This window comes from Mauremys reevesii, unplaced genomic scaffold, assembly GCF_016161935.1.
Source record: "Mauremys reevesii isolate NIE-2019 unplaced genomic scaffold, ASM1616193v1 Contig54, whole genome shotgun sequence".
NCBI classification, from domain to species: Eukaryota; Metazoa; Chordata; order Testudines; family Geoemydidae; genus Mauremys; species Mauremys reevesii.
The window spans coordinates 113,488-137,361 of record NW_024100867.1 but is presented as its reverse complement, the minus strand read 5'-3'; the positions used below and the strand labels follow the sequence as shown (position 1 = coordinate 137,361).

General features: G+C 50.6%; 1 protein-coding gene across 1 annotated transcript in view; it reads right to left on the bottom strand.

The window, feature by feature from the left end:
* The window catches only part of LOC120394388 (NACHT, LRR and PYD domains-containing protein 12-like), a 128,245-nt gene that overhangs the window by 35,267 nt on the left and 69,104 nt on the right, over positions 1 to 23,874 (bottom strand). Inside the window, exon 7 of the mRNA XM_039518626.1 lies at positions 10,147 to 10,317. Coding sequence (XP_039374560.1) covers positions 10,147 to 10,317 — 171 coding nt within the window. The remainder of the gene's footprint in view (positions 1 to 10,146; positions 10,318 to 23,874) is intronic.

The window sequence follows — 23,874 nt, the reverse complement described above, 5'->3', positions numbered from 1 at the left end:
TTTCAGGAGGGTGGGGGGTTCTGGAAGTGCTGATGTTGGATCTCAGAGGGACACAGTCTTGCTTGGAAGAACTGGGAGAGGTGCTGGTTCTCCTGCGGGCAGTTTTTAGCTGGGGAGTCCTTGGTGGAACACGGGACCTTCTGCAGATGGGGACTAGCTGGGCAGCCCTGGAGGCAGTGCTGGATCTCCCAGGGGCAAGGTCCTGCTGTGTGGTCTGGGGGCTGTGGGCAGTTCCTCCATCAGCTGTGTCTCACCGGGCAGCCTGCAAGCTGGCTGCTCCGATGGCAGAGTGGTGCGAGGTTACATTTGGGGGAGGGCAGACCTGTCTTGTGTCAGTTTTGAGCTGGATGGTCTGTATGAGGTCACTTAGCCCTCTAGTGAGGTCGCTGCCTTGCAAAAGGGCATTGATCCTCCTCGCAGTGGGGTCCAGCACGGGGATTCTGAAGATAGGGCTGATCCTTCTGGCTGGGGTGACCTGTTTGTCGGTCCCTGGGACGGGGATTGTCCTTCCCTCGGTAAGTGGTTGGGATGCCCTTTGTGACTGTGGGGACGCTGGCTGAGGTGCTGAAGCCGGATCTACAACTACAGGTTGTTCCTCCCTGGTCTGGCACCCTGAACCCAGGGCATTTTCCAGACCAGAGAAGGTCTATGCTAGCACCTCTTCTGCTGCCGGCTGCAGGGCTCTACGCCAGCGGCAGGGGCCAACCCGGCATTGATCTGGCGGGGGAGCGCGTGGGGGAAGAGGCTGGGCGGCTGCGGAGACAGGAGTGCAGCCCCATGGGTGGGTGCCAGGGCTGAGGGGACAAAACTAATACCTAAGAATTCCCCATGCCTCCAACCAAAGAATGACCCTCAGCAGGATCTGCAGCCATGTGCTCCCCAACGGCACTCCTGGCCCCACTGCCAGCTGCGGTGATATGCTCCTTTGACTGTTTTAAGGAGAGAGGAAAATCAAGTCTTCAGAGACAACTGTTTATAGAGAGTAACTGACAATCAGTACTATAGGAGGCTGTGTAAATTTTTTATAATCCCTGTGCTCACTGACATTAAGAGAGCCACATACAAAATTATCCTCCAGACCCGTACTCATCAGAAAAAATAAGAAAAAGACAGAAAGAGGGGGAAAAAACAACCAAACCGCAAACAAAACCACCAAGTGTTCTTATATCCATTAATCCGCAATATTTCAATTGGTCAAAGACAGACATGCTTTGGTTATCACTTTATTCAGTCTATACTGCCTCTGAATGTCAAATTCAGACACAGAGACACATCTCATAGCATACTGAGCAAAGTCAGGCAACAAAACCAGATTAAGTTCAGGAAACCAATCTGCCACATCTAGACCACGTTTCCCTGTAGTCTCATCCAGAAACCTGCCATAGCATGCGGGTGTATCCCCTTCAGGGAGTTCAGGTCCAAAAGAATCTATGAGTTTTTCATCACATACTCTCATACTCAGAGTCATTACTGACATCAAGGGGCGAGGAGCGGGGAACCTCAGAGAGACCGGGGGGTGGGGGGGAGGGTGCCAGGGCTGAGGGGACAAAACTAATACCTAAGAATTCCCCATGCCTCCAACCAAAGAATGACCCTCAGCAGGATCCGCAGCCATGTGCTCCCCAACTGCACTGACCAAACTAATCCACTGGGGCCTTCAATGGCTGTTTTTTATTCTGGAGTTTTGCCAACAAGTCATAATCCACAGCCAAAGCTGTGGAAACCACAGCAACAGGCCCAGCCTCCATTTCTCAGACAGGCTCTGGCTGGTAGTCCACTGAATCAGGAGCCACAGAACCAGTAATATCATCTCCCCTTGGGTGTAAGGGGGCTACTAACCCCCTCTCCTCCAGAACCAACATTCCCAGAGATATCTGGGGCCTGGTGGCACTCAGTCCCTGCCACAGCCACCCCACCCTGTGCTTTACACTTGGAATGACCCACATTGCGAGGCACAGGGCACCAGGGGCAGCCTGCCTCTTCTTTGGGCACTGATTGACTCAATGTGTCAGACTCCCTCAACAAAAACAGGCCACGTCCTCAGTGGCAACAAACATGATGTTGTCACCCTCCCCAATCCTATACTTCAGGGACACTTTAAATACTTTGGAAGCGCAGCTTAATATCATATAAAGCTGCTGATGAAAGGACAAGACATGCTGAACTTCTGGGCTTTACAGCCCAAAGGAATCCTCCTAATAGGCCTAGTGACTTACCATAACTTGCCAGGCCTCTGGCCGGCTGCTCATTTCCTAAAAATGAAGGGACATTAGAAACAGCAAGTGTAACAGCAGGTGTTGAGAGGGTCACAACAGGGACAAAAACACCCTAATCCCCTCCACAACCACCTGCTCAAGGAGGCTACGTGTAGCAAAAAAAACACAGCCTTGCTCATGTGGGAGGCAATACATCACATTCTTAAACACAATGACCTTCCCCACAGCTAGAACATGCTCCTCCACCAAGTCAAACTCTGGAGGCAAAATCCAAACCCCATAGCCACACGTTAAACCCTCAGACTCTGAAACAAACTGCAGTCATTGTCCCCCTGGACCCTCGACTAGCCATCCCAGTCCAGAGGGTGCACAAAAGCCAGCTAAGACAAAAGAAATCCTGAAATAAACCCACAACTATCAAAAAATAATGAACCACACACAGAAAAAATGTACCCAAAGCATAGACAACAGCAAAGCAAACTCACTCTCAACCTCCATCCTAAATAATCTCACAGTCCTCAGTGAGAGTGTTGGTGACATTAGGCACGGCCCTAGGTAACTCAGGAGGGTGGAAAACCACAGTTTCAATAAAGCTTTCCTGTACCAGGCCTGAATGAGCCAAAGTTAATTCTGTGCTTGCCCAAAGTGCTTCCATGTTTAAACTCTAATCGACCTCACAAGCTAGCAACTGAGAATGGAATGTGTAACAGCTGGTTATCAGTGCAACACTGGTACCAGGAGTTAATAATGAGGCCTGCTTGCACCTGGCTAAGGGCGGGCAGGATAACAAATCAAAGAAAGTAAGACAAGATAACGGTTCAAGAAAAATTCACTAACAAGATGAATTGTTTGCTGCCAAGTATGATTTAACCTGCTTAATGTAATTGCTGCTACATAGTGTACCTGCTACATGGGAATGTAAGGGGGAGGGGGGGAGAAAGGGGGAGGAGTGGGGGTAATAGGAATGCTTAGATGAAGTTATGTATAAAGAGAGAAAAACTGCTCGTATCTGTGTGCTTGATTTGAGACGCCTCTGTCTCCTTGCACCGCTTTGAGATCTCAAATAAACTTTGTCTGCTTCTCCACCTTGGTGTGTTTATTGGAGCGAAGCACACCGAGCAATGAACCTTCCCTGTTGCTGTCCTCGGGCATTAAGTGCCAGCAACAAGAGAGATCCCCCTCTACTTCCCACTCTGTGCGTGTGTGTGTGAGAGAGAGAAATCTCCATGTATGTGTGATCCCGGAGCACTGCTCAGGTTTGGCCTGGCTGCTCCCCATCATGACCACAAATCTCCTCCCTTAAATTAATTTGAAACTATTGGTCACTGTGTTCATAAGCCTCGTATGGGGTTTTCCAGCTCCTGAAGCTCCAGTGTGAGTCTCTAGGGAGCCCTACTAAAAGTGACTGCAGCTAAAATGGCTACAGTGCTCTTGGACCCCGTGCTCAGCATGCCTGGAGTCAGGGCTAAGAACTGAAGAAACAAGGAGCCCTGGCTGGGCCTAGTTTGAGAGGCTTTTGCACGGGGTGACCTGGAAAGGTTGTCACCAGATTATTATATAATCTTAACCCCTTCCTTCCCCAGATCCTATTTTCCTGTGACCAGTACAGTTCATATTTCTGTTACAGTGTTATTTTTGGTGTCATTCATTTGCTGAAGCTTATTTCATTTACTATATTGTCCCCTGTATACTGGGCTTTACGCTTCTTTAGAGATTGAAGTATTATCATGGCTTTATCAAAGGACAGCCAGCCTGTGCATTGGACACAGTGCAGAGTCTCTTTGAGTGGAGATACCAGGAGCCAAAAAAGAAAAAGAACCCATAATCTGATCCGTGGAAGGAGTGGAGAGAAAATGCCAGACATATTGGTGATAGCAAGCGTCTGGGAGAGAAAAGGGAGGAGGGGTTACATAGTATTACAATAAAAACAAGTTTTAAAACCGAAAGACATGTTTAAAAGAAAACCTGAAGAAAAGTTAAAAGAAAAATAATGTAGCTAAAAGTTGTTTTGTTAAGTTTGCCAGGGATCCAAGTGGAGTCTTCAGTGAGCATTTAAAATAACAATAACTTTAGTCACAGCCTGAAGTAAAGGAAGAAAAAGCTTTTCATGCTGGTTTCTATGTTGTTTGAAAGTGACTCACAGGGACTGAGTCCTCATTTAAGAGTTAGGTCCAAAGTATTTTGAACGTAAATAATTCAATGATCAAACTCATTCAACAGCAGAGTTGAGCAAAAGTCAAATTTTCCATCCAGTAAAGAAATTTCGATATTTCAACTTTTGTTTTCATTCCAAAGCATGACAAAAAGTGCAGTTGTCAATTTTTATGGAACAGAAATTAAAAAAAAATTCAATTGAGAAATGAAGGAACTTTTTGTTTCAGCCCTCTCAACCCAAATGAAATATCTTGCATTAAGCTGCATTTTCCTATTGTTGTGCATTGCCTCCTGCAATTGTACTATTGGAACCTCATGCAGCAATTCTCCCCTGTGCCCAAGGTTTCTGCATGGACTAGGTCTCCCATGATGCAGCCTCAATCCACCCATGGTGCATCACATGCATTGATCAGAGGAGAGCCCACACTGCACTGTGGGAGATGTAGACCTCCAGGGAGTCTAGCTCATAGAAGAATGATGACCTGAGGTATAACTCCCATAAGGCAATGTGATAATAGGGACATACAATTTAATGAAATGTTTTGGGTCAGTTCAACAAAAATGTCTGATTTGGGTTGAACCAAGCCAAAACAAAACAAAAATGATTTTGATTTTCTCATGAAAAATCAAAATATTTATGCAAAATCAGAATATTCTCACACAAAGTTTCTATTTTGTGGAAGCTGCAGTTTCCTTCAGGAAATCATTCCAGTGGTAAGTTCTTGACCAGCTCTTGACAATAGTCTCTGCATATGCCATTAGCTGCCAGCAAATTCTTCTTTAAGTATTAGAGCATAAAATGTACATGATCAAGTAACAAATTCAGTTACTGATACAGACCTGTGGGTCTCACTCCTCAGGAGGGAACAGGACGCTGCAGGTGCTGTGAGTGGGGGGATCTGTAGCTGAGTAGTGGCTCCAACAGCCACGGGGAGGGAAGGAAAATGGATGTGGTGGTGAATACTCTGAGATAGGAAATCACTGACAGATGGCTTTTTCTCATTACTGGTGTGTGGGTGGGAGAGGATCTTTGATAGCAGCTGATGGTTCCTGTCTGCTGCAGGCTGTGTAATGGAGACTGGCACCTCTGATCATCAAGGGGGAAGAGAAGGAAAAGGCTAAACAACACTGATGGTGGGGATAAAAGGATAAAACAAACAGCTCTGAGAGGAGTCCTATCCACCCACAAACTGATGGGAGAGCTCTGAGACCTTGATAGAGGCCTGGTGGGGTAGATGGCGACAGAAGCACCTCAGTCCTCCATGCCATGGATCTGATATTCTTGGGAGAGAAAAGTGGAACCTGCATTAGGTGTTAATTTATTGGCTAAGAAAAGGAAATGAGAGCAACTGAGAAGTTAAAGCAGGTAAAATATATTAACAAGTGAGTCACAGTTTGTAATTCCAGATTGTGGCCGTGATGTAATAAACTTCCAGTGTCCTAAAAGTCTTTTCAGGGTACCCAGATTGTCTCTGGGGATCTCAGCTTTGCATCTGATTTCCTTGTAAACAGTCAGAGATAAAGGATCATTCCCTGAATCCATATTTATAGATTCTTCTGTCAGAAAACAGGCTGACAGCTTCTACTCACGTGGGCTTTTCCTCTGATGACAGTAAGTGAGGAATGCCTTTAAATTCTCTGACCTCTGGTCATTATATAGAATGGCCAGTTGCTTTGAAATTAGCATTTCACAAGGCTTTTTTGAAATAAATGAAATATAAAATCCCTCTAACTAAGAAAAGCTTCTGAGAGATTTGTTGTACATCAACACCACCAATTGGAGATCACCAACTGTATTTCTCTGTGTTCTTTTTATTTTATTTTATATATATATATATATGCCTTAAGACAATTGAATGCTAGAATTACTTAAAGTGGGATAAGCATGTTAGTGGGAATAATGAACTGATAACTAATGATTATAAGTAGATGTAACAAGAAATTTTGGTGATTTGCGTTGTTCTGTGGTATAGTTGCTGGACCCCAGTGCTGGTCTATGTTAACCAATTCCAAGACTGCATGTGTTCTTTGTGTTCAGTACATGCCTAGTATTGTTTGTGTATCTATACCTGACTGATAAACTTGTGTATTTACATATGTGGTTCTGGGGGAATTAATAAACTGTTGATCGGTTAATTGCCCCACATGTCCTGATCTGAGAAATACTGTCCAAGGTAAAGCTGACCTGAAAAGAAGGTAGCATTAAAATTAGTCTGCTAATGCTCATTGGCTAAACCCATTTCAAATTGGCAAATCTAGTTTGTTAGATTTCAGCATTAAAATCTAATCGCCCCCCTGGCAATTTCATAAAATAGCCCCATATGGACATTTACAGCTGTGGGTTATGGTTGGTGGTGCTCTAGGGGAAGCAGGCACTGCTGTGTTAAGAGATTTTTGGATTTTAGGTAACGTGGTTTAGCCTCATTCCTTCCAATACCCTTGATGTTACAACATATATTGTACCAGTACGGTTCTATGATGGGGTATCAGGATTATTCCCTGGCCGCCATCTACACTTACTTTGTCATGCTGTTGTGAGATTGGTCATTTTTTGTTTCTTGTCTGAGCCTGTGAAAGGTTGTTTTGGAAATAGGTAGTATTGGAGCCAAACTCCTCTCCTTGTAGCTCCCTGATTTATAGATGGCCTTAAAAGCACAGCTGCTTTAAGGAGCTCCTTTCGGGGCCTTTCTTTCACATTAATAAGTACTTTTGTAAAGTGATAATTATTTTCTGACATATAGGTGTAGTGGGAAGGTAGCCTGAAATATAGGGCCATGTATCAGAGGCCTGGCATGACTCCTAAGGTCTGTCCTAAAATAATGATCAAAACTTGCTAATATAAAGCAAAGTCAGGCCGTGAGCAACAGGCAGGCCCTGCTCACAGAATTAGGCAAGCATAGGGCTGAAATTGCTAGGCAGAGAGCACTCACACAAACACATTCCAGAAAGGCGGTACCAGAACACCTTGATACCAGAAAGCTCCCCATAGATAACAAGAACCTACTGACTCATCCTAAGGATAAGATCAGGATGAGAGCATGACACACAGGGATGTTATGATCGAAGCAACATGTACAAGGAAATGGGCGGCACCTTGATACGTCAAAGGATGGCACCCTGATATGTCAGGAGTGAGGTATAACTTGTTTGTAATTGTGTATAAAAATGTATCCCAGAGGGGCTGTCTTTGTCCAGCTTAGGAGGCACTGGAAAATCCTGGCACTGACTGAGCTTAGTCCATTGTCAGGGGGCACATATTTGTAGTAAATTCTGTAGTCTACTGGAAACTATTACTGTGCTTCATTTGCTAATAAACCTGGCTGGGTGCCTTCGTACCTTATCTGATTCTGTGGTCATTGCGGGTTCTCTTGGGGTCTGCTGTGCCAGCTATCTGTGCAGAGCAAGGGCAGCACATAGAGGGAGTACATGCATGAAGCCGAATGGTTGTCAACATTGGTGAAATCTGACAACAATAGGAAGTATTCCAATTGCAAGAGTTCAAAAGTCAGACTTCATGATCCCAAAATCATGATTAAAATTAATGCTTTTGTGTTGCTTTTTCTTAGCCTTCTACTTCCTGAATGTGTAGGTTACACATGGTTCACATTTTAAATCTTTTCTCCACAATCATGAGGGCTGAGAAACATAATAATTAAAAAATTTTAAGCCCAAATTCTAAGTTATTCACATGACTCCAGGAGCTAAGGCCCCACCAATCAAAGTATTGTAATCATCACAATAAAATGGAGGGTGATGCTTTGCAAAGTGGATTGTGTGATATGGCTTCCAGCACTTAAGTTTCATGAACATATATGGTCAAAAATCAATAGAGCTAGAATACACCCCGGACACAACAGCCAGCATATGTCTCTCAATGGGAAGTGGTGTGTTTAACTAGTGCTTTGGAAGCATATGCCACAATATAGTCATCACCCATGAGGACAACCCCCACCCATGACCAATCAATTGCAATTTTGGGCTCTACGTTAATTTCAAGTTAGTTCAGTACTAGTGCCCAGTGATTATATTTTTTAAAAAATCCTTAAAGCTTTTCTCTCATATATGTCATCCCAAGGCCATACTCTAGTGCCCTCAGGAGACATTCTGAGTAGAACACTCATTTGTGAGGAGTTAAGGCTGAATTTGCTGAGACATTTTAACATGCTGTCATAGGATGCACTGTCCCTTTAAGGGAGCTACCAGGTCCAGCTCTGTGATCTTGGTTTCTACCCTGAATGGGGGTTTCTGGTGGCTGGAATCCAGAGAGATGGACAAGTGGTACTCTGTCTCTTTTATATGGTTAAGGTTATTAAAGCAGAGCTATTTAACCAATGTCCATTAAAAAAAGGCACAATTCTGAAGTCAAGAAACACAAGAATGAATATAGCTCCGTGCACAAGAAAGCCTGGTTGTGCAGTTAAAGCCCTGGATGAGAACTCACGAGATCTATGTTCACTTCCTGGCTCTATCACACACTACCTGTGTGACCTTGAGAAAGTCATTCCATCTTTCTGGATCTCAATTTTTTCATCTAAAAATGGGACTAATATTTCCTTCCACTTGCCTTTGTCCTGGAATGAGATGGTCACACAGCATAAAGGGCTGTCTCCTCTTTCAGGGTTCTCAGCCCATCACCAAACTCCCAAGCAGAAACCTGCCTCCAGAACAGACTGTAATCAAGGCACAATGCAGACAGCAAACTCTCTGGCTGCTTGCCTAGTTCCCTTCTTCCCAAAACTGCATCTCCACCAAATCTTGCAAAACCCAATAAAACTAACAAAACACGTCACCCTAAGACTAAACTTTGATTACATGCTAAAAAAGGTTTTGGAAGACTATAAGAGAATTGCCTGATGACACCTGCCAATACATCATGTCTAGTGCGTAACTCACTGAAGTCCTGATCGTGTCTGGGGCACTTAAGCAATAGTGTAATACACTAATTAAATGACAAATCTTGTTTAATTCACAGTTAAGCTTGCCCAATGATATCTTATGCCCTTCTCACACTTCAGAAAACCAGGAAATAAAGACTGAAGGTAAACACCCACACAACCTTAACTCTGCCCCGCTGGAGCTGGCAATAGCCACTGGGAATAAGTCCATGTCCTTCAGACGCATTCACCATGTTAGGTGTAAGTGTACTGAATGTGAGTTCTAAGCTAGTGAGGAGGGATTCCCCACATTTTGGCTCACCTGTGGGGTAGGGAAATGGGCTCAGACACCCACAACAAGCAATCCCCTGTCACAAGGCTCACATGAGGGCAGCAGGGATGAGGGAGGGCATATCGCTGTAGAGGGGCTGGGGAAACCCAGGGTGTGGTTCACACAAACTATTTTCCCCTGTGGCCATCACACACTCTCATGTTCCTCTCTCCAGCTCCCATCCCTCTCCTTCCCACTCCTGGTCGACCCCCGTTTCCTGAGCCTCAACCCCTCTTACCACCTACTCTTTCACCTCCAGTCTTCCTCCCCTCCTAATGAGCAGTTGCTTGTGTAGGTATTTTATTTTCAAACAATAGTTTCAGCACCTTCTGCATATTCTGCCACACTCAGATTCTATTTCCCTTAAATTAAAATCCCTCTGTAACAGAGGCAGATTGGAACAATACACCTGCTTCTTTTACTTCAGATCTCTGCCCTGGGTTGGATTTGGACTCACAGTGCCAGGGGTGGTATTGAGATGAAGTTATCGTAACACATTCCCGGAGATACCAGGTCCTGTGATGGGTGGTTTTCCAGATAGTGGCCTTTCTCTCTGCCAGCTGTTACTTACTCCAGTGTCTGCAGTTTGCAGATCGGGTGTTTCAGCCCCTTACACAGCAGCTGCACTCCAGCATCTCCCAGATTATTACCACGCAGGCTCAGCTCTGTCAGGCTCTGGCTGGTTCTGAGAACAGGGGCGAGATCCACGCAACTAGTGGCTGTGACACCGCATCCCTTCAAGCTGCAGGAGAGAGAAAGGCAAAGAAGGAGGATCATGATATGAATGGAATTAGTCACAGCTGCTCTGACAGGTCCAACCCACTAGCCCCTCTGTCTGACCAATCAGTATCGAGAATGAGCCAGAATCCTGCTACAGACTCTGTCCCAAGCCCCACAAGTTGTCCAGTGAGAAACAAACAGTGGATGCGACTTCCTGTATAACTCGACCCCTTGCCCTTTGCTGTTCATCAAGCAACAGCGAGAATGGCCTAGATACCTCAAACCTCTGCCACTGACCAATGAGGAATAAGGTTTGAGTATGACTTCCTTCCTAAGCACCGCCCCTTAGCCCTTTCCATTGGCCAACCACAATTCACAAAGTGTAAAAAGTTGCCCACTCAGCTCCTGACCAATCAGGTTGGTCTTGCCACTGATCGGCTCCAAGATGGTGCAACCCAATCAGAGCAGGCCCATCGCTACAGGGAGGCTGTAGAGGGAGCCCTCTTCCCAGGCACCTGGGCCAGGCTCAGAGCAGGAGGAACTGGGAGATCTTGCCCCTCCACGCCCCTGGCACTGGCTCTGCTGCTGCCCTGCAGGACATGGACGTCTCCGCACCCAGCTCTGGAACTCTGGCTTGGGGAAGGGAGACAGCTGCAAGACTCAGCACAGGCAGAACCACACCCACTTTCTACTGAGACCAGACATCAAAGCAGGGAGAGACAAAGAGAAGATCCCTATGGCAGGGGGTTACTCAGGGTGCAGGAAGGGAAGTGCCCCTGAAAGGAGGGCAACTGTGTGACCCTATTGGCAGGGCCAGTTCCAGTGTCTCTGTAGGGATTATAAAAGCAAAAATTCTGCAGGTTTTTGTAAGCCCCCTACAGAGTCTGGGCTCCTGATGGAGTTGCCAGCCAGCTGAGTGGGTAGCCATGGCAGCAGGTTGGTTATGACCATGTGCACTTTAAGGACCACCTGCAAATATGGCTCTCTTTGTCCTCCTTTGAGGCCTCACAATGAGCCCCCTGCACACCTCCACCTGCTACATCTTGCACACACATCGAGAAACCCCTTCCACCAGAACTGTCAGCTTCATGGCCTCCTTCATCACCTCATTTGCCTTAAAATATTGTTACTCTGCCCAATGGGGAGGAGTGACGGGACCCCCAGGGTGCAACCTGTGACTGTGGGTCTGCAGTGTCCCCTTTACTCTCTATTCTGGGTTGTCTCTCACAATGCCATACTGGTGGTAAGCAGCAAACCCCTCCAGGTGCTGTTACCACTCAGTACAACCGCATGTGGAGCCCCATATCCAGCTAGATTCCATGAATGCTCCCAGAGCAACTCACGAATCACTGAGAAAGGCCTCAACCAAATCTACCCAGCTCCCAAACACTTCAGTCAAACTCACTGGTAAGGATAAACATTAAACTAAGTTTATTGATTACAAAAGGTAGATTTTAAGTGATTACATGTCATAGGCAAAAGTCAGAATTAGGCCTGGTCTACACTAGGAGTTTATGTCAAATTTAGCAGCATTAATTCGACTTAACTGTGCACCCGTCCACACCAGGAAGCTAATTAGTTCGACCTAGAGGGCTCTTTAGTTTGAATTCTGTACTCCTCCCCGACGAGGGGAGTAGCGCTAAATTCGACATGGCTATGTGTGGACGGAAATCGACCTTAGTAGCTCCGGGAGCTATCCCACAGTGCACCACTCTGTTGACGCTCTGGACAGCAGTCCGAGCTTGGATGTTCTGACCAGCCACACAGGAAATGCCCAGGGAAAATTTGACACGCTCCGGCGCCTTGTGGATGTTCTGCAGGACCGCAGGCAGGAGGACAGAGCCCCCCTGCACTGTATCTGCAACCGCCCTCCCTCGCCACAAAGTCCCAAACCCCCCTCACCCAAAGTAACAAGAAGGAGGGGCGACAGGGGCCGTGAAAACTGTCACTGCACCCCTGCAGAGTGCACAAATGCAACAGGCTCTCATTCCCTAAATGTTGAGAAGTCCTTCCCTTCCTGGCTCACCGAAGCCCCAATCCCAGTTTCATCCCCTAACTGTGTAGTTGATTATTAAAAGTAGTTTGCTGTTAATTACTATTTCCGTCAAGTTTTTCTACAGAAGACTGTCTGTGAAGGGGGGGGGGGAAGGGGGTTGTTAATTGCATAGGACAGTCACCTTTACCAGGGTACAGACACAGGGGCAGGATCAACAGCAGGTCACACACACAGTGCAGTCAGTAGGCACCCTGGTCAGTCTGGGAGGTGTTTTCCATGTTCTGTGTGGGTGGGGGGTACATGACTTTGTGCCATGGGAGGGCGGTTACAGAACTTATGCAGCGGTCCTTGTCCCGGACCACAGAGCCACGCAGCAGGGGAATCTGTAACCGTCCTCCCCCACCACAAGGTCACGTAGCCCCCGCACACAGAGTCCCGAAAAGGAGGGATGGCAGGCTCCGTTGAAACAACCAGTCCGGCACTGCAGACTGCTCTAGGAGCAGGAGCCTATCATTCCTCGAGTGTAGAAGCGGTGTTAACATCACTGCACACCCTACCCACCACAGTCTGCGTCCCTGTTTCAACCCTTTAACGCGAATTCATTAATAAAGAAAACGTTGTTAATTAACAATGTTCCATTAACTTTATTTTTAAACGTGTGTTGGAAAGGGGGAAATGCGGTGAACGGGGTATGTAACCGCAGAAGAAAGTCAACAGTAACTGAAGCAGGGGCAGGTTCAGCTTCTCTGTAAAGAAACTGAACAGTCACAGGTTACCCTGCTCCCTGAGGAGCCTAGCTTTCAAAGCCTCCCGGATGCACAGCGCTTCCTGCTGGGCTCTTCTAATTGCACGGCTGTCTGGCTGAGCATAATCAGCAGCCAGGCGATTTGCCTCAACCTCCCAACCCGCCATAAAGGTCTCCCCCTTGCTCTCACAGAGATTGTGGAGCACACAGCAAGCTGCAATAACAATGGGGATATTGGTTTCGCTGAGATCTGAGCGACTCAGTAAGCTCCTCCATATCCCCTTGAGACGTCCGAAAGCACGTTGAATGATGACAGTTACCCAAGACCACCCTCGACACATTTTTCCCCCCAGCATGCATTGTGGGGAAATCCCAGAATTCAAATGGGCAGCGGGGACTGCGGGAACTGTGGGATAGCTTCCCACAGTGCACCGCTTCCAATGTCGATGCTTGCCCCATTAGTGTGGACTCACAAAGTCGAATTAGTGTCCTTAGTGTGGACACACAAATTCGACTTTGTAAGGTCGATTCCACAAATTCGAAATAAGTTACATCGAACTAATCTGGTAGTGTAGACATACCCTTAGTTACCAAAGAAAACAAAATAAGTGCACCGTCTGAATTTTAAACCTGTAAGACACTAGGCAGTATTTAGATCAAGCAGTTTTCTTACCCCACTGGATGTTATGGTTCATAATACACAGGGAGCTAGTATCTTGGTGCTTCCACAGCATATTTTAATGAAAACCAAACAACACAATTCTCATAACTTTATATTCATTAGTGATATACAAATGTAGATAGGACAGTGGGTTTCTGAAGATCACAACCTTTCCCATGATACCTTACATGGCCTGCTTTATTTGCAATATCACAATTATATACAAATGATGAATATGGGGGTTACAGGGTGCTCCTCCAGAGTGTAGAGTGTCACAGGACAGAAACCTCAATATTTGGGAGAGAAAAAAGCCCTGAATTTGTACAAGGGAGAGAAGCCCCCATGCCTTGGGGAACACCCAGAGTCTGTAAGGGTTTGTAGAGACCCCAAAATATTTTGGAGGCAGAAAAAGAGGAGCCTGCAATGGGGTGAGGGGAGAGACTCTAAGATTGGGTTGAAGAGGGAGAGAAAAAACCCAAAGACGTATGTTGGAATCTGAGGGGATGAAGCCTAATTTGGGGAGGGGTGAACAGAAGAGGGCATCAAAGTTGAAGCTGAAGAGAAAACCCCCACAAGATTTAAAGGCTAAAAGAGAGAGAGAGAGAGAGAGAGAGAGGACACCTGAGAAGGTGAGGAGTCTGTTGTTACTCAGCTCAGAGGCAAGAATAAAAGACGGTTACTCACATTTGTAACTGTTGTTCTTCAAGATGTGTTGCTCATATCCATTCCAATTAGGTGTGCGCGCCGCGTGCATGTTCATCGGAAGATTTTTACCCTAGCAACACTCGGTGGGTCAGCTGAGACGCCCCCTGGAGTGGCACCGTTATGGCGCTGAATATATGCCCCTGCCGACCCAGCGCCCCCTCAGTTCCTTCTTGCTGGCTACTCTGACAGAGGGGAAGGAGGGCGGGTTTGGAATGGATATGAGCAGCACATCTCGAAGAACAACACTTACAATGGTGACTAAACGACTTTTCTTCTTCAAATGCTTGCTCATATCGATTCCAATCGACTCCCAAGCCTTACCTAGGCGGTGGGGTCGGAGTGAGATGTCGCGGAGTGAAGGACCGCTGAACCAAATGCCGCATCATCCCTGGACTGCTGCACTAATGCATAGTGGGAAGCGAAGGTGTGCATGGATGACCAAGTCGCTGGCCTGCAGATCTCCTGGATGGGTACATGGGCCAGAAAGGCAGCAGACGAAGCTTGAGCCCGAATGGAATGGGCGGTGAGGTGGCTAGTTGAAACATGAGCCAAATCATAGCACGCATGGATGCATGACGTGACCCATGATGAAATTTGCTGCAAGAAGACCGGATGCCATCAGATCGATTGAGTGGGCTATACAAAATTCACAAAGATGTATAGCTTCTTGACAAAGGAGGGAGGACTGTGCCCCACCTTGCTTGTTGATGTAAAACATGGCCATTGTGTTGTCTTTGAAAATTGTGACACAATGGCCCTGCAGGTGTTCGCAGATACCTGAAACGCGAGGCGTACTGCTCTCAGTTCCCTTACGTTGATGTGAAGGGTTACTTCCTGTGCAGACCAAAGACCTTGCATGCGAAGTCCCGCAAGGTGAGCGCCCCAGCCCAGAGATGACGCATCCGTGGTCAGGGCTAGCGAAGGCTATGATGCATGGAATGGCATCCCCCCACATACCGGGGTGGGGTTCAGCCACCAACCCAGAGAGGCTAAGACCTCCATCGGCACAATGAGAATTGTCTCCAAGCTGTCTCGGCCAGGACGGTACACTGAGGAGAGCCAGGTCTGAAGTGGACGGAGGCATAGTCTGGCATGTCTGGTCACAAAAGTGCACGAGGCCATGTGGCCTAGGAGAGCAAGACATGTGTGTTTTTTGTCAAGGTCGGGAAGCTTCGGAGGCCCTGAATAATGGCCATCATAGCCTGAAAGCGGGGCTGCGATAAGCACACCCTGGCAAGATTCAAGTCTAGGATCGCCCCAATGAAGTCTATTCTCTGTATAGGTTCCAGAGTGGACTTTTTGGTGTTGAGCAGCAGGCCAAGTTGCTCAAACAGTGCCATGACAAAACGAACAAGAGATCGCACTTGCGTCTTGGAGGAACCTCAAATGAGCCAGTCGTCGAGATATGGGAAGACTTGTATCCGACGTCGGCGGAGCAAGGCCACTACGACAGCCATACATTTTGTGAAAACTCTTGGTGCTGTGGACAGGCCAAAGGGGAAGACAGTAAATTGGAAATGCTGCTGGCTGACCACAAAGCGAAGGAAACCCCTGTGCGGCGGGTAAATCGCTATGTGCAAGTACGCGTCTTTCATACTGAGGGAGGCGTACCAGTCTCCAGGATCCAAGGAAGGGATGATGGTTCCCAGGAATACCATGCGGAACTTCAACTTTATCATGAATTTGTTGAGTCTGCGCAGTTTCCAGGATGGGTCGTAGATCCCCCCTTTGCCTTGGGAATTAGGAAGTAACAGGAGTAAAACCCCTGCCTCTCAGGTCCTTTGGAAAAGACGGTTACTCACCATTGTAACTGTTGTTCTTCGAGATGTGTTGCTCCTATCCATTCCAGTTAGGTGTGCGCGCCGCGCGTGCATGGCTCTTCGGAAGATTTTTACCCTAGCAACTCCGGTGGGCCGGCTGGGCGCCCCTTGGAGTGGCGCCGCTATAGCGCTAGATATATACCCCAGCCGGCCCGTCCGCTCCTCAGTTCCTTCTTGCCGGCTACTCCGACAGTGGGGAAGGAGGGCGGGTCTGGAATGGATAGGAGCAACACATCTCGAAGAACAACAGTTACAACAGTGAGTAACCGTCTTTTCTTCTTCGAGTGATTGCTCCTATGCATTCCAGTTAGGTGATTCCCAAGCCTTACCTAGGCGGTGGGGTCGGAGTGAGACGTGGCAGAGTGTAAGACTGCTGAGCCGAAGGCTGCATCGTCTCGAGATTGTTGCACCAACGCATAGTGGGAAGCGAAGGTGTGGACAGAAGACCAGGTGGCCGCTCTACAGATGTCTTGGATGGGGACATGGGCCAGGAAGGCAGCAGACGAGGCTTGCGCTCTTGTAGAGTGAGCGGTGAGGTGGCTAGCTGGCACACGAGCAAGCTCGTAGCATGTCCGGATACATGCAGTCACCCAGGAGGAAATCCTTTGAGAGGAGACAGACTTGCCTTTCATGCGATCAGCAACTGCAACGAATAGTTGGGGTGAACGCCGGAAGGGTTTCGTCCACTCGATGTAGAAGGCGAGGGCCCTGTGGACGTCCAGGGTGTGACGCTGTTGTTCACGACTTGAGGCGTGCGGCTTCGGGAAAAAGACCGGGAGGAAAATGTCCTGGTTTAAGAGGAAGGCCGACACCACCTTAGGGAGGAAGGCCAGGTGTGACCGAAGCTGAACTTTGTCTGCATGGAAGATGGTATACGGTGGACCAGCCGTTAGGGCATGAAGCTCGGAGACTCGCCTCGCTGAGGTTATAGCGACGAGGAAAGCCGTTTTCCAGGATAGATGGAGTAGGGAACACGTGGCCAAGGGCTTGAAGGGGGCTCCCATGAGCCTGGCCAAAACTAGGTTCAAATCCCAGGACGGGGTAGGACGTCGTACTGGCGGGAACAAGCGATCTAGGCCCTTAAGGAAGCGGGAAACCATCGGATTGGAAAAGATGGACCAGTGACCGACGGGCGGCCGAAAGGCGGAAATGGCCGCTAGGTGCACTTTCAACGATGAGACCGCGAGACCTTGCTCCTTGAGAAACCAGAGGTAGTCCAGAATCGCAGGAATAGGGACTGTGAAAGGATTGAGACCCTTCTGATCGCACCAGAGTGCAAAACGCTTCCATTTCGCGAGGTAGGTTGAGCGAGTGGAAGGCTTCCTGCTGTCCATGAGGACTTGCTGCACCGCAGCCGAGCAGTCACGCTCCGCGTGGGTTAACCACTCAGGTACCAAGCTGTAAGATGGAGAGACTGTAGGTCTGGGTGGCGGAGCCTGCCGAAGTCCTGCGTTATCAGGTCCGGCCACAACGGGAGGGGGATGGGATCCTGTACGGAGAGCTCGAGCAGCAGAGTGTACCAGTGCTGTCTCGGCCAGGCTGGAGCGACTAGAATGAGTCGGGCCCTGTCCCTCCGAAGCTTGAGTAGAACCCGATGTACGAGTGGGAACGGAGGAAAGGCATATAGGAGGTGATCCGTCCAGGAGCAGAGGAATGCGTCCAACAGGGAGCCTGGGGAGCAACCCTGGTAAGAACAGAACTGGTGGCACTTCCTGTTCTCTTTGGAGGCAAACAGGTCTATCTGGGGAAACCCCCACCTTCGGAAAATTGTGTGCACCACATCTGGACGAAGGGACCACTCGTGGGAGAGGAACGACCTGCTGAGACTGTTGGCTAGCGTGTTCTGCACTCCTGGAAGAAAGGACGCTACCAGGTGAATCGAGTGGGTTATGCAGAAGTCCCACAGGAGCATCGCTTCCGTGCAAAGCAGGGAGAATCGGGCCCCGCCCTGCTTGTTGACATAAAACATCGCCATCGTGTTGTCCGTAAACACCGCCACACAGCTCACTTGAAGATGGGCGTGGAAAGCTTGACAGGCGAGGCGGATTGCCCGCAGCTCCCTGACATTGATATGTAGGGAGAGCTCTCGGGGTGACCAGAGACCCTGGGTGTGTAGGTCGCCAAGGTGTGCCCCCCATCCCAACGCCGAGGCATCCGTGGTCAGGGTGACGGACTGGCGAGGAGGTCGGAACGGGACTCCTGCACACACGACCTCTGGGGCCAGCCACCAGCTGAGCGAAGCGAGGGCTGGGTTTGTGACAGTAACTACCATGTCCAGGGGGTCGCGGTGCGGACAGTACACCAACGCAAGCCAAGTTTGAAACGGGCGAAGGCGCAGCCTCGCGTACTCAGTCACGAACGTGCATGACGCCATGTGGCCCAGGAGGCGGAGGCAGGAGCGAACCGTCGTTGTGGGAAAGGATTGCAGGTTCCGGATGAAGGAGACCATTGTCTGGTGCCGAGGTCGAGGGAGGCAGGCCCTGGCCAAATTGGAGTCCAGAACCGCTCCGATGAACTCCACCCTCTGTGATGGGGCTAAAATGGACTTCTCGGCGTTTATGAGAAGGCCCAGGCGCTGGAACAGGGCTAGGATCTCGGTCATTTGACTTGCTACCAGCTGTTGGGATGGCCCGCGGACCAGCCAGTTGTCAAGATACGGGTACACGTGCATGCGACAACGGCGGAGGGCTGCGGCAACCACTGCCATGCACTTGGTGAAGACCCTTGGCGCGGTGGAAAGGCCGAAGGGCAGCACCGCAAACTGGTAGTGTGCGTTGTTGATTACGAATCGCAGGTAGCGTCGATGGGGAGGGTAAATCGCGATATGGAAGTACGCGTCCTTCATATCGAGGGTGGCAAACCAGTCTCCCGGATCCAGGGAGGGAATGATGGTCCCCAGGGTCAGCATGCTTAACTTGAGCTTGAGCAGGTATCTGTTGAGCTCTCGGAGGTCTAGTATAGGTCGGAGACCTCCCTTCGCCTTGGGGATTAGAAAATATCGGGAATAAAATCCCCTGCCTCGCATGTCGCTCGGCACCTCCTCTATGGCACCCAAACTCAGCAGAGTCTCGACCTCTTGTGAGAGGAATTGCTCGTGAGAGGGGTCCCTGCTCGTGAGAGGGACGGGGAGGGGGCGAAACAAACTGAAGGCGGTAACCATACTGGACCGTACGAAGTACCCAGTTGTCCGATGTTATTTGGGACCATGCCGGGAGGAAGTGGGAAAGACGGTTGCAAAATAACGGGGAAGGATCCGGTAAGGAGACTGATGGGTCGTCCTCGGGTGTCCCATCAAAATGCCTGCTTCGGCCCTTGAGGGGCCTTGAAGGGCGCCTGGGACTGGTTACGCCGGTTTCCCGGTGGTCTACGGTGGTTCACCCTGCCTCCACGCCCAGTACCAGGCCGTGGTCTGGCCTGATTAAATGGCCGGTACGGCTGCTGCCGGAAGGACCTCCGTTGGGTAGCCGGTTCTGTATGGTGCGGATAAAGGGTAGGGCCACCCGCAGCGGGGCCTCAGCTCCAAGCACCGTGGTTACCGGGTCGTCATTCTCAGCGACCTCTTCAACTGGGAGGTCAATAGCCTGTGCCACCCATCGAAGGAGGTCCTGGTGGGCCCACAGGTCAATCGGAGGGGGGTCTGATGTAGATGCCCCCACCACCGCCTCGTCCGGAGAGGAAGACGAGGACAGGCCCTGAAGCATGGTCTCTGGAGGTGGTTCTTCCAGGGGGTGGGAATCCGCCTGGGCTACAGGATGCTCTGCCGCTACAGGTGGCGGTGGGGCCTCACCCTGTAGTGATGGAGGAGGCCTGCTGAACGTGGCTTCCGGCACCCTGCATTTGGAGCCCCTGGGGCACGAAGGGAGGGGGAGCCCTTGAGCCTCGTGGTAGGCCCAGGGGGTCCAAAAGCCCCACTGCTGCAGTCCGTGGTCCTGCCCTTGGGGGTCGGCCTGGAGATCTCCACCGCTGTCCGCCTGAGAGGCGACCGAGGGTTGGCGAGAAGGCCATGGGGGGGCAGAGGCGCTCAGGGACTGCGCCGTCGATGCCGCCGGTCTGTCCCTGGACGGTGCCGGGGATCGGTGCCGGTCGTCGCGGAGCCAGGAGCGAGAACGGGACCACCGACCGTGCCAGTGCCAGGAGGTCGACCGCGATCTCGACTGATGTGGGTGGGAGCAGCTTCGCGAGTCGCGGTGCCGGGAACGGTACCGGGATCCGGACCTCCTTCGGTACCGACGGTCTGGTGACCGGGACCAGGAACGTCTCCGGGAGTACGACCGGTACCACGATGCGGAGCGGTACCGGGACTGCGACCGGCGCCGAGACGGGGAGCGGTACCGAGATGGTGATCGGTGCCGGGATCTGGATCGGCGTGACGGCGACCGTCTCCAGGATCGGGATCGAGACCTGGAACCCCATCTATCCTGTCTGTCAGGGGAAGGTGGCCTCATCATAGCCGGCTTGCCCGCTGACTGTACAGCCCGCACCGGCGGTGCCAGGGGCCAGAGGCACGGTGCCTCTGTGAGCTCGATGAGCTCTCTCGCAGTCGAGAAAGTCTCAGGTGTCTAATTAAACTAACTATATACACTTATGCAAGGAGAAACACTAGGGTTGTGGAGGTGAACGGAGCACTCCACTGTTCCAATGGCGCCCGCCAGAGTTGCTAGGGTAAAAATCTTCCGAAGAGCCGTGCACGCGCAGCACGCACACCTAACTGGAATGCATAGGAGCAATCACTCGAAGAAGAACCTCTTCTATCACTCCAATGGCTAGGAGCGCCTGTACCTCCTGTAAGAGGATTTGCTCGTGAGAGGGGAGGGCGGGTGGGATGGGAGTGGGGTGAAACAAACTGAAGATGGTATCCAGTTTCCACCGTGCGTAGGATCCAATGATCTGAGATTACGTGAGACCACCCAGGGAGGAAATAGGAGAGTTGGTTGCGGAAGGGTGGGAAAAGATCCAGAAAGGAGACTGGTGCTCCATCCTCAAGAGCAGCTCCAAAAGTTTTGTTTGGGCCCCGCCGGTGGCTTTCGCGGGCCCTGATTCTGGGCTCCTTGAGTACCAAATTGTCTCCTGCAGTTACCACGGCCACGCCTTGTAGTGAAGTCCTGCCACGGCCAAGGGTTAGGGTAGGCTGAGGGCGGAAAGGTCTGCGCTGAGTCACCGGGGTATGCATACCCAGTGAGCGCATGATGGCCCGGTTATCCTTCAGGCTCTGAAGCCTGGGGTCCATTTTATCAGAAAACAGCCCTTGGCCATCGAAGGGCAAGTCCTGGATAGTCTGTTGTAGCTCTGGTGGAAGGCCAGATACCTGGAGCCATGAGATGAGGCTCATGGCCACGTCCGAGGCTGGAGTTCTGGCCGCCAAGTCCGCCGCATCTAACGATGCCCGCAGGGATGTGCTCGCCACTTTCTTGCCTTCCTCGAGCAAGGCCGCAAACTCCTGCCTGGACTCCTAGGGGACCAACTCTTTGAATTTCCCCATGGAGGTCCAGGTATTATAGTTATAAGGGCTCAGGAGAGCTTCCTGGTTAGCTATCCTGAGCTGTAGGCCACCAGTTGAATAAATCTTGCACCTGAATAAGTCCACACGCCTGGCCTCCTTGGACTTAGGAGTGGGCGCTTGCTAGCCAGGCCGCTCCTCTCGTTCACAGACTGTACCACCAGACAGCAAGGATGAGGGTGGACGTAGAGATATTTGTAACCCTTGGATGGTACCATATATTTCCTCTCCACCCCTCTGGCTGTGGAAGGAATAGATGCTGGGGATTGCCAGATTGTATCTGCATTGGCCTGGATGGTCCTGATGAAAGGCAGGGTGACACGTGTGGGTGCATCCACAGATAATATGTCCACAACTGAATCCTCCACTTCCGCCACCTCTTCAACCGGCAGGTTCATATTTTGTGCCACCCTGTGCAGGAGATCTTGGTGAGCCCGAAGATCTATCGGCGGGGGTCCAGAAGAGGATGTGCCCGCTACTGCCTCATGAGGAGGAGGAGGAAACCCCAGGGACCAGTGGATCCTGGGGGAGATCTGGTTGGGGAGGGTCCTGGTGTTCGAGGTCCACTAAGGTGGTGGCCTGAGTCTGGACTGGCGGAATAACAGCCGCATCCGAGTCTGGTGGTAGAGGGCGGCTTACAGTGGCCTCAGGCATCTGACGATCCGAATGGGCTGACCGAAAGGTGCCTGAGGGGGCTCCTTGGGCTTGATGGTATACCCAAGATGTCCAGAAGGACCAATGTGGTGGTCCCTGTTCAAGGTCCTGACCTTCATATTGTCCTTGGTTAGCGCCCTCGACGTCATGGCCCAGAGTGCGGTAGCCACTCCCCGCCTCGGACAATGACGAATTGTGTCTCGAAGGCCAAGAAGGAGACAAATGCCCATGCAACTCTGCCCCGTCTCAGGCTGTCAGCTCACGGGTTGGGGCTGGAGACTGGTGCTGGGATCTTCGGTGGTACCGCGATCAAGATCAGGACCGACGGTAGGGAGTGGTAGGGAGGCCGACTTAGATCTCAATGAGGATCTGTGGCGTCGGGATCAGCTGCGAGGCGACCAGTGCCGGCACTGGTGCCAGGACCCGGATCGGTACCAACCGTACCAGGAGAGAGACGTGCGTGAAGCGGAGCAGCACAGCGAGTACGACCAGCACTGCGGTGGAGAGCGGTGCTGGGACATGCGTGAAGTGGAGCAGCGCTGCGAGTATGACCAGTGCCATGATGGAGAGCAGTGCTGGGACTGCGAGTGGTGCCTGGACCGGTACCGCTGGCGGGATCAGGACCGCAACCTGGAGCGAGACCAAGATCAGTGCCTTGCTGTCATGCTTAGTGAGGAAGGTCTTGTCAAGGCAGGTTTGGCCATCGACTGAATAGCCCGCACCGGCGGTGCCGGGGGCTGGGGTGGTCCGGGCTCTATTAGCGCGATCAGGTCGCGTGCAGTAGAGAAGGTCTCCGGAGTGGCCGGAAGGCCGAGCTCAACCACAGTGCGCACCAGGGAGCTTGTGAGCACCAAACTCAACAGCCCTTGTGGAGCCGGAATCGATGGTGCTGAAGTCAGCGGCACTGGAGGAGTCTTAGTGGGATGGTCCGGTGTAGGCTGTTGCTCCAATGGCTGTAGAGGTAGTGCCGGAGAAGCAGGTGGCTTATGCTGCTTCTTAGGCTGCGGAGATAGCAAACGGTGCCGCGACTCTACCAGTGCCGGAGATGTCTGGTGCCGGGGTTCTTTGCTGGTGTCAGAGGAGCGCTTCGGACCGATGGGGTCTGTTCTGTGCGCAGTACCGAAGGCACTGGGCTAAGTGCCGCTTCCATGAGGAGCTGTTTCAAGCGAAAGTCCCGCTCCTTCTTTGTTGGTGGCTTGAAAGCCTTGCAAATGAGGCACTTGTCAGGTTGATGGGATTCCCCCAGGCACTTCAGGCAGGAGTCGTGGGGGTTTCCCATTGGCATCGGCTTGAGACACGCCGAGCAAGGTTTGAAGCCTGGTGACCTAGGCATGGGCCCTGGTACCGGGGAGGAGGGAAGGGGATGAACCCCGGTCCCTCCCAGTAGTATCTACATTATAGATATATATAACTCACTATTAACTACCAATTACTAAAACTATTAAAACTATTCACAACTAATTACTATCTACAGAAGAACGAGTAAAGCTAGGGAGGTGGA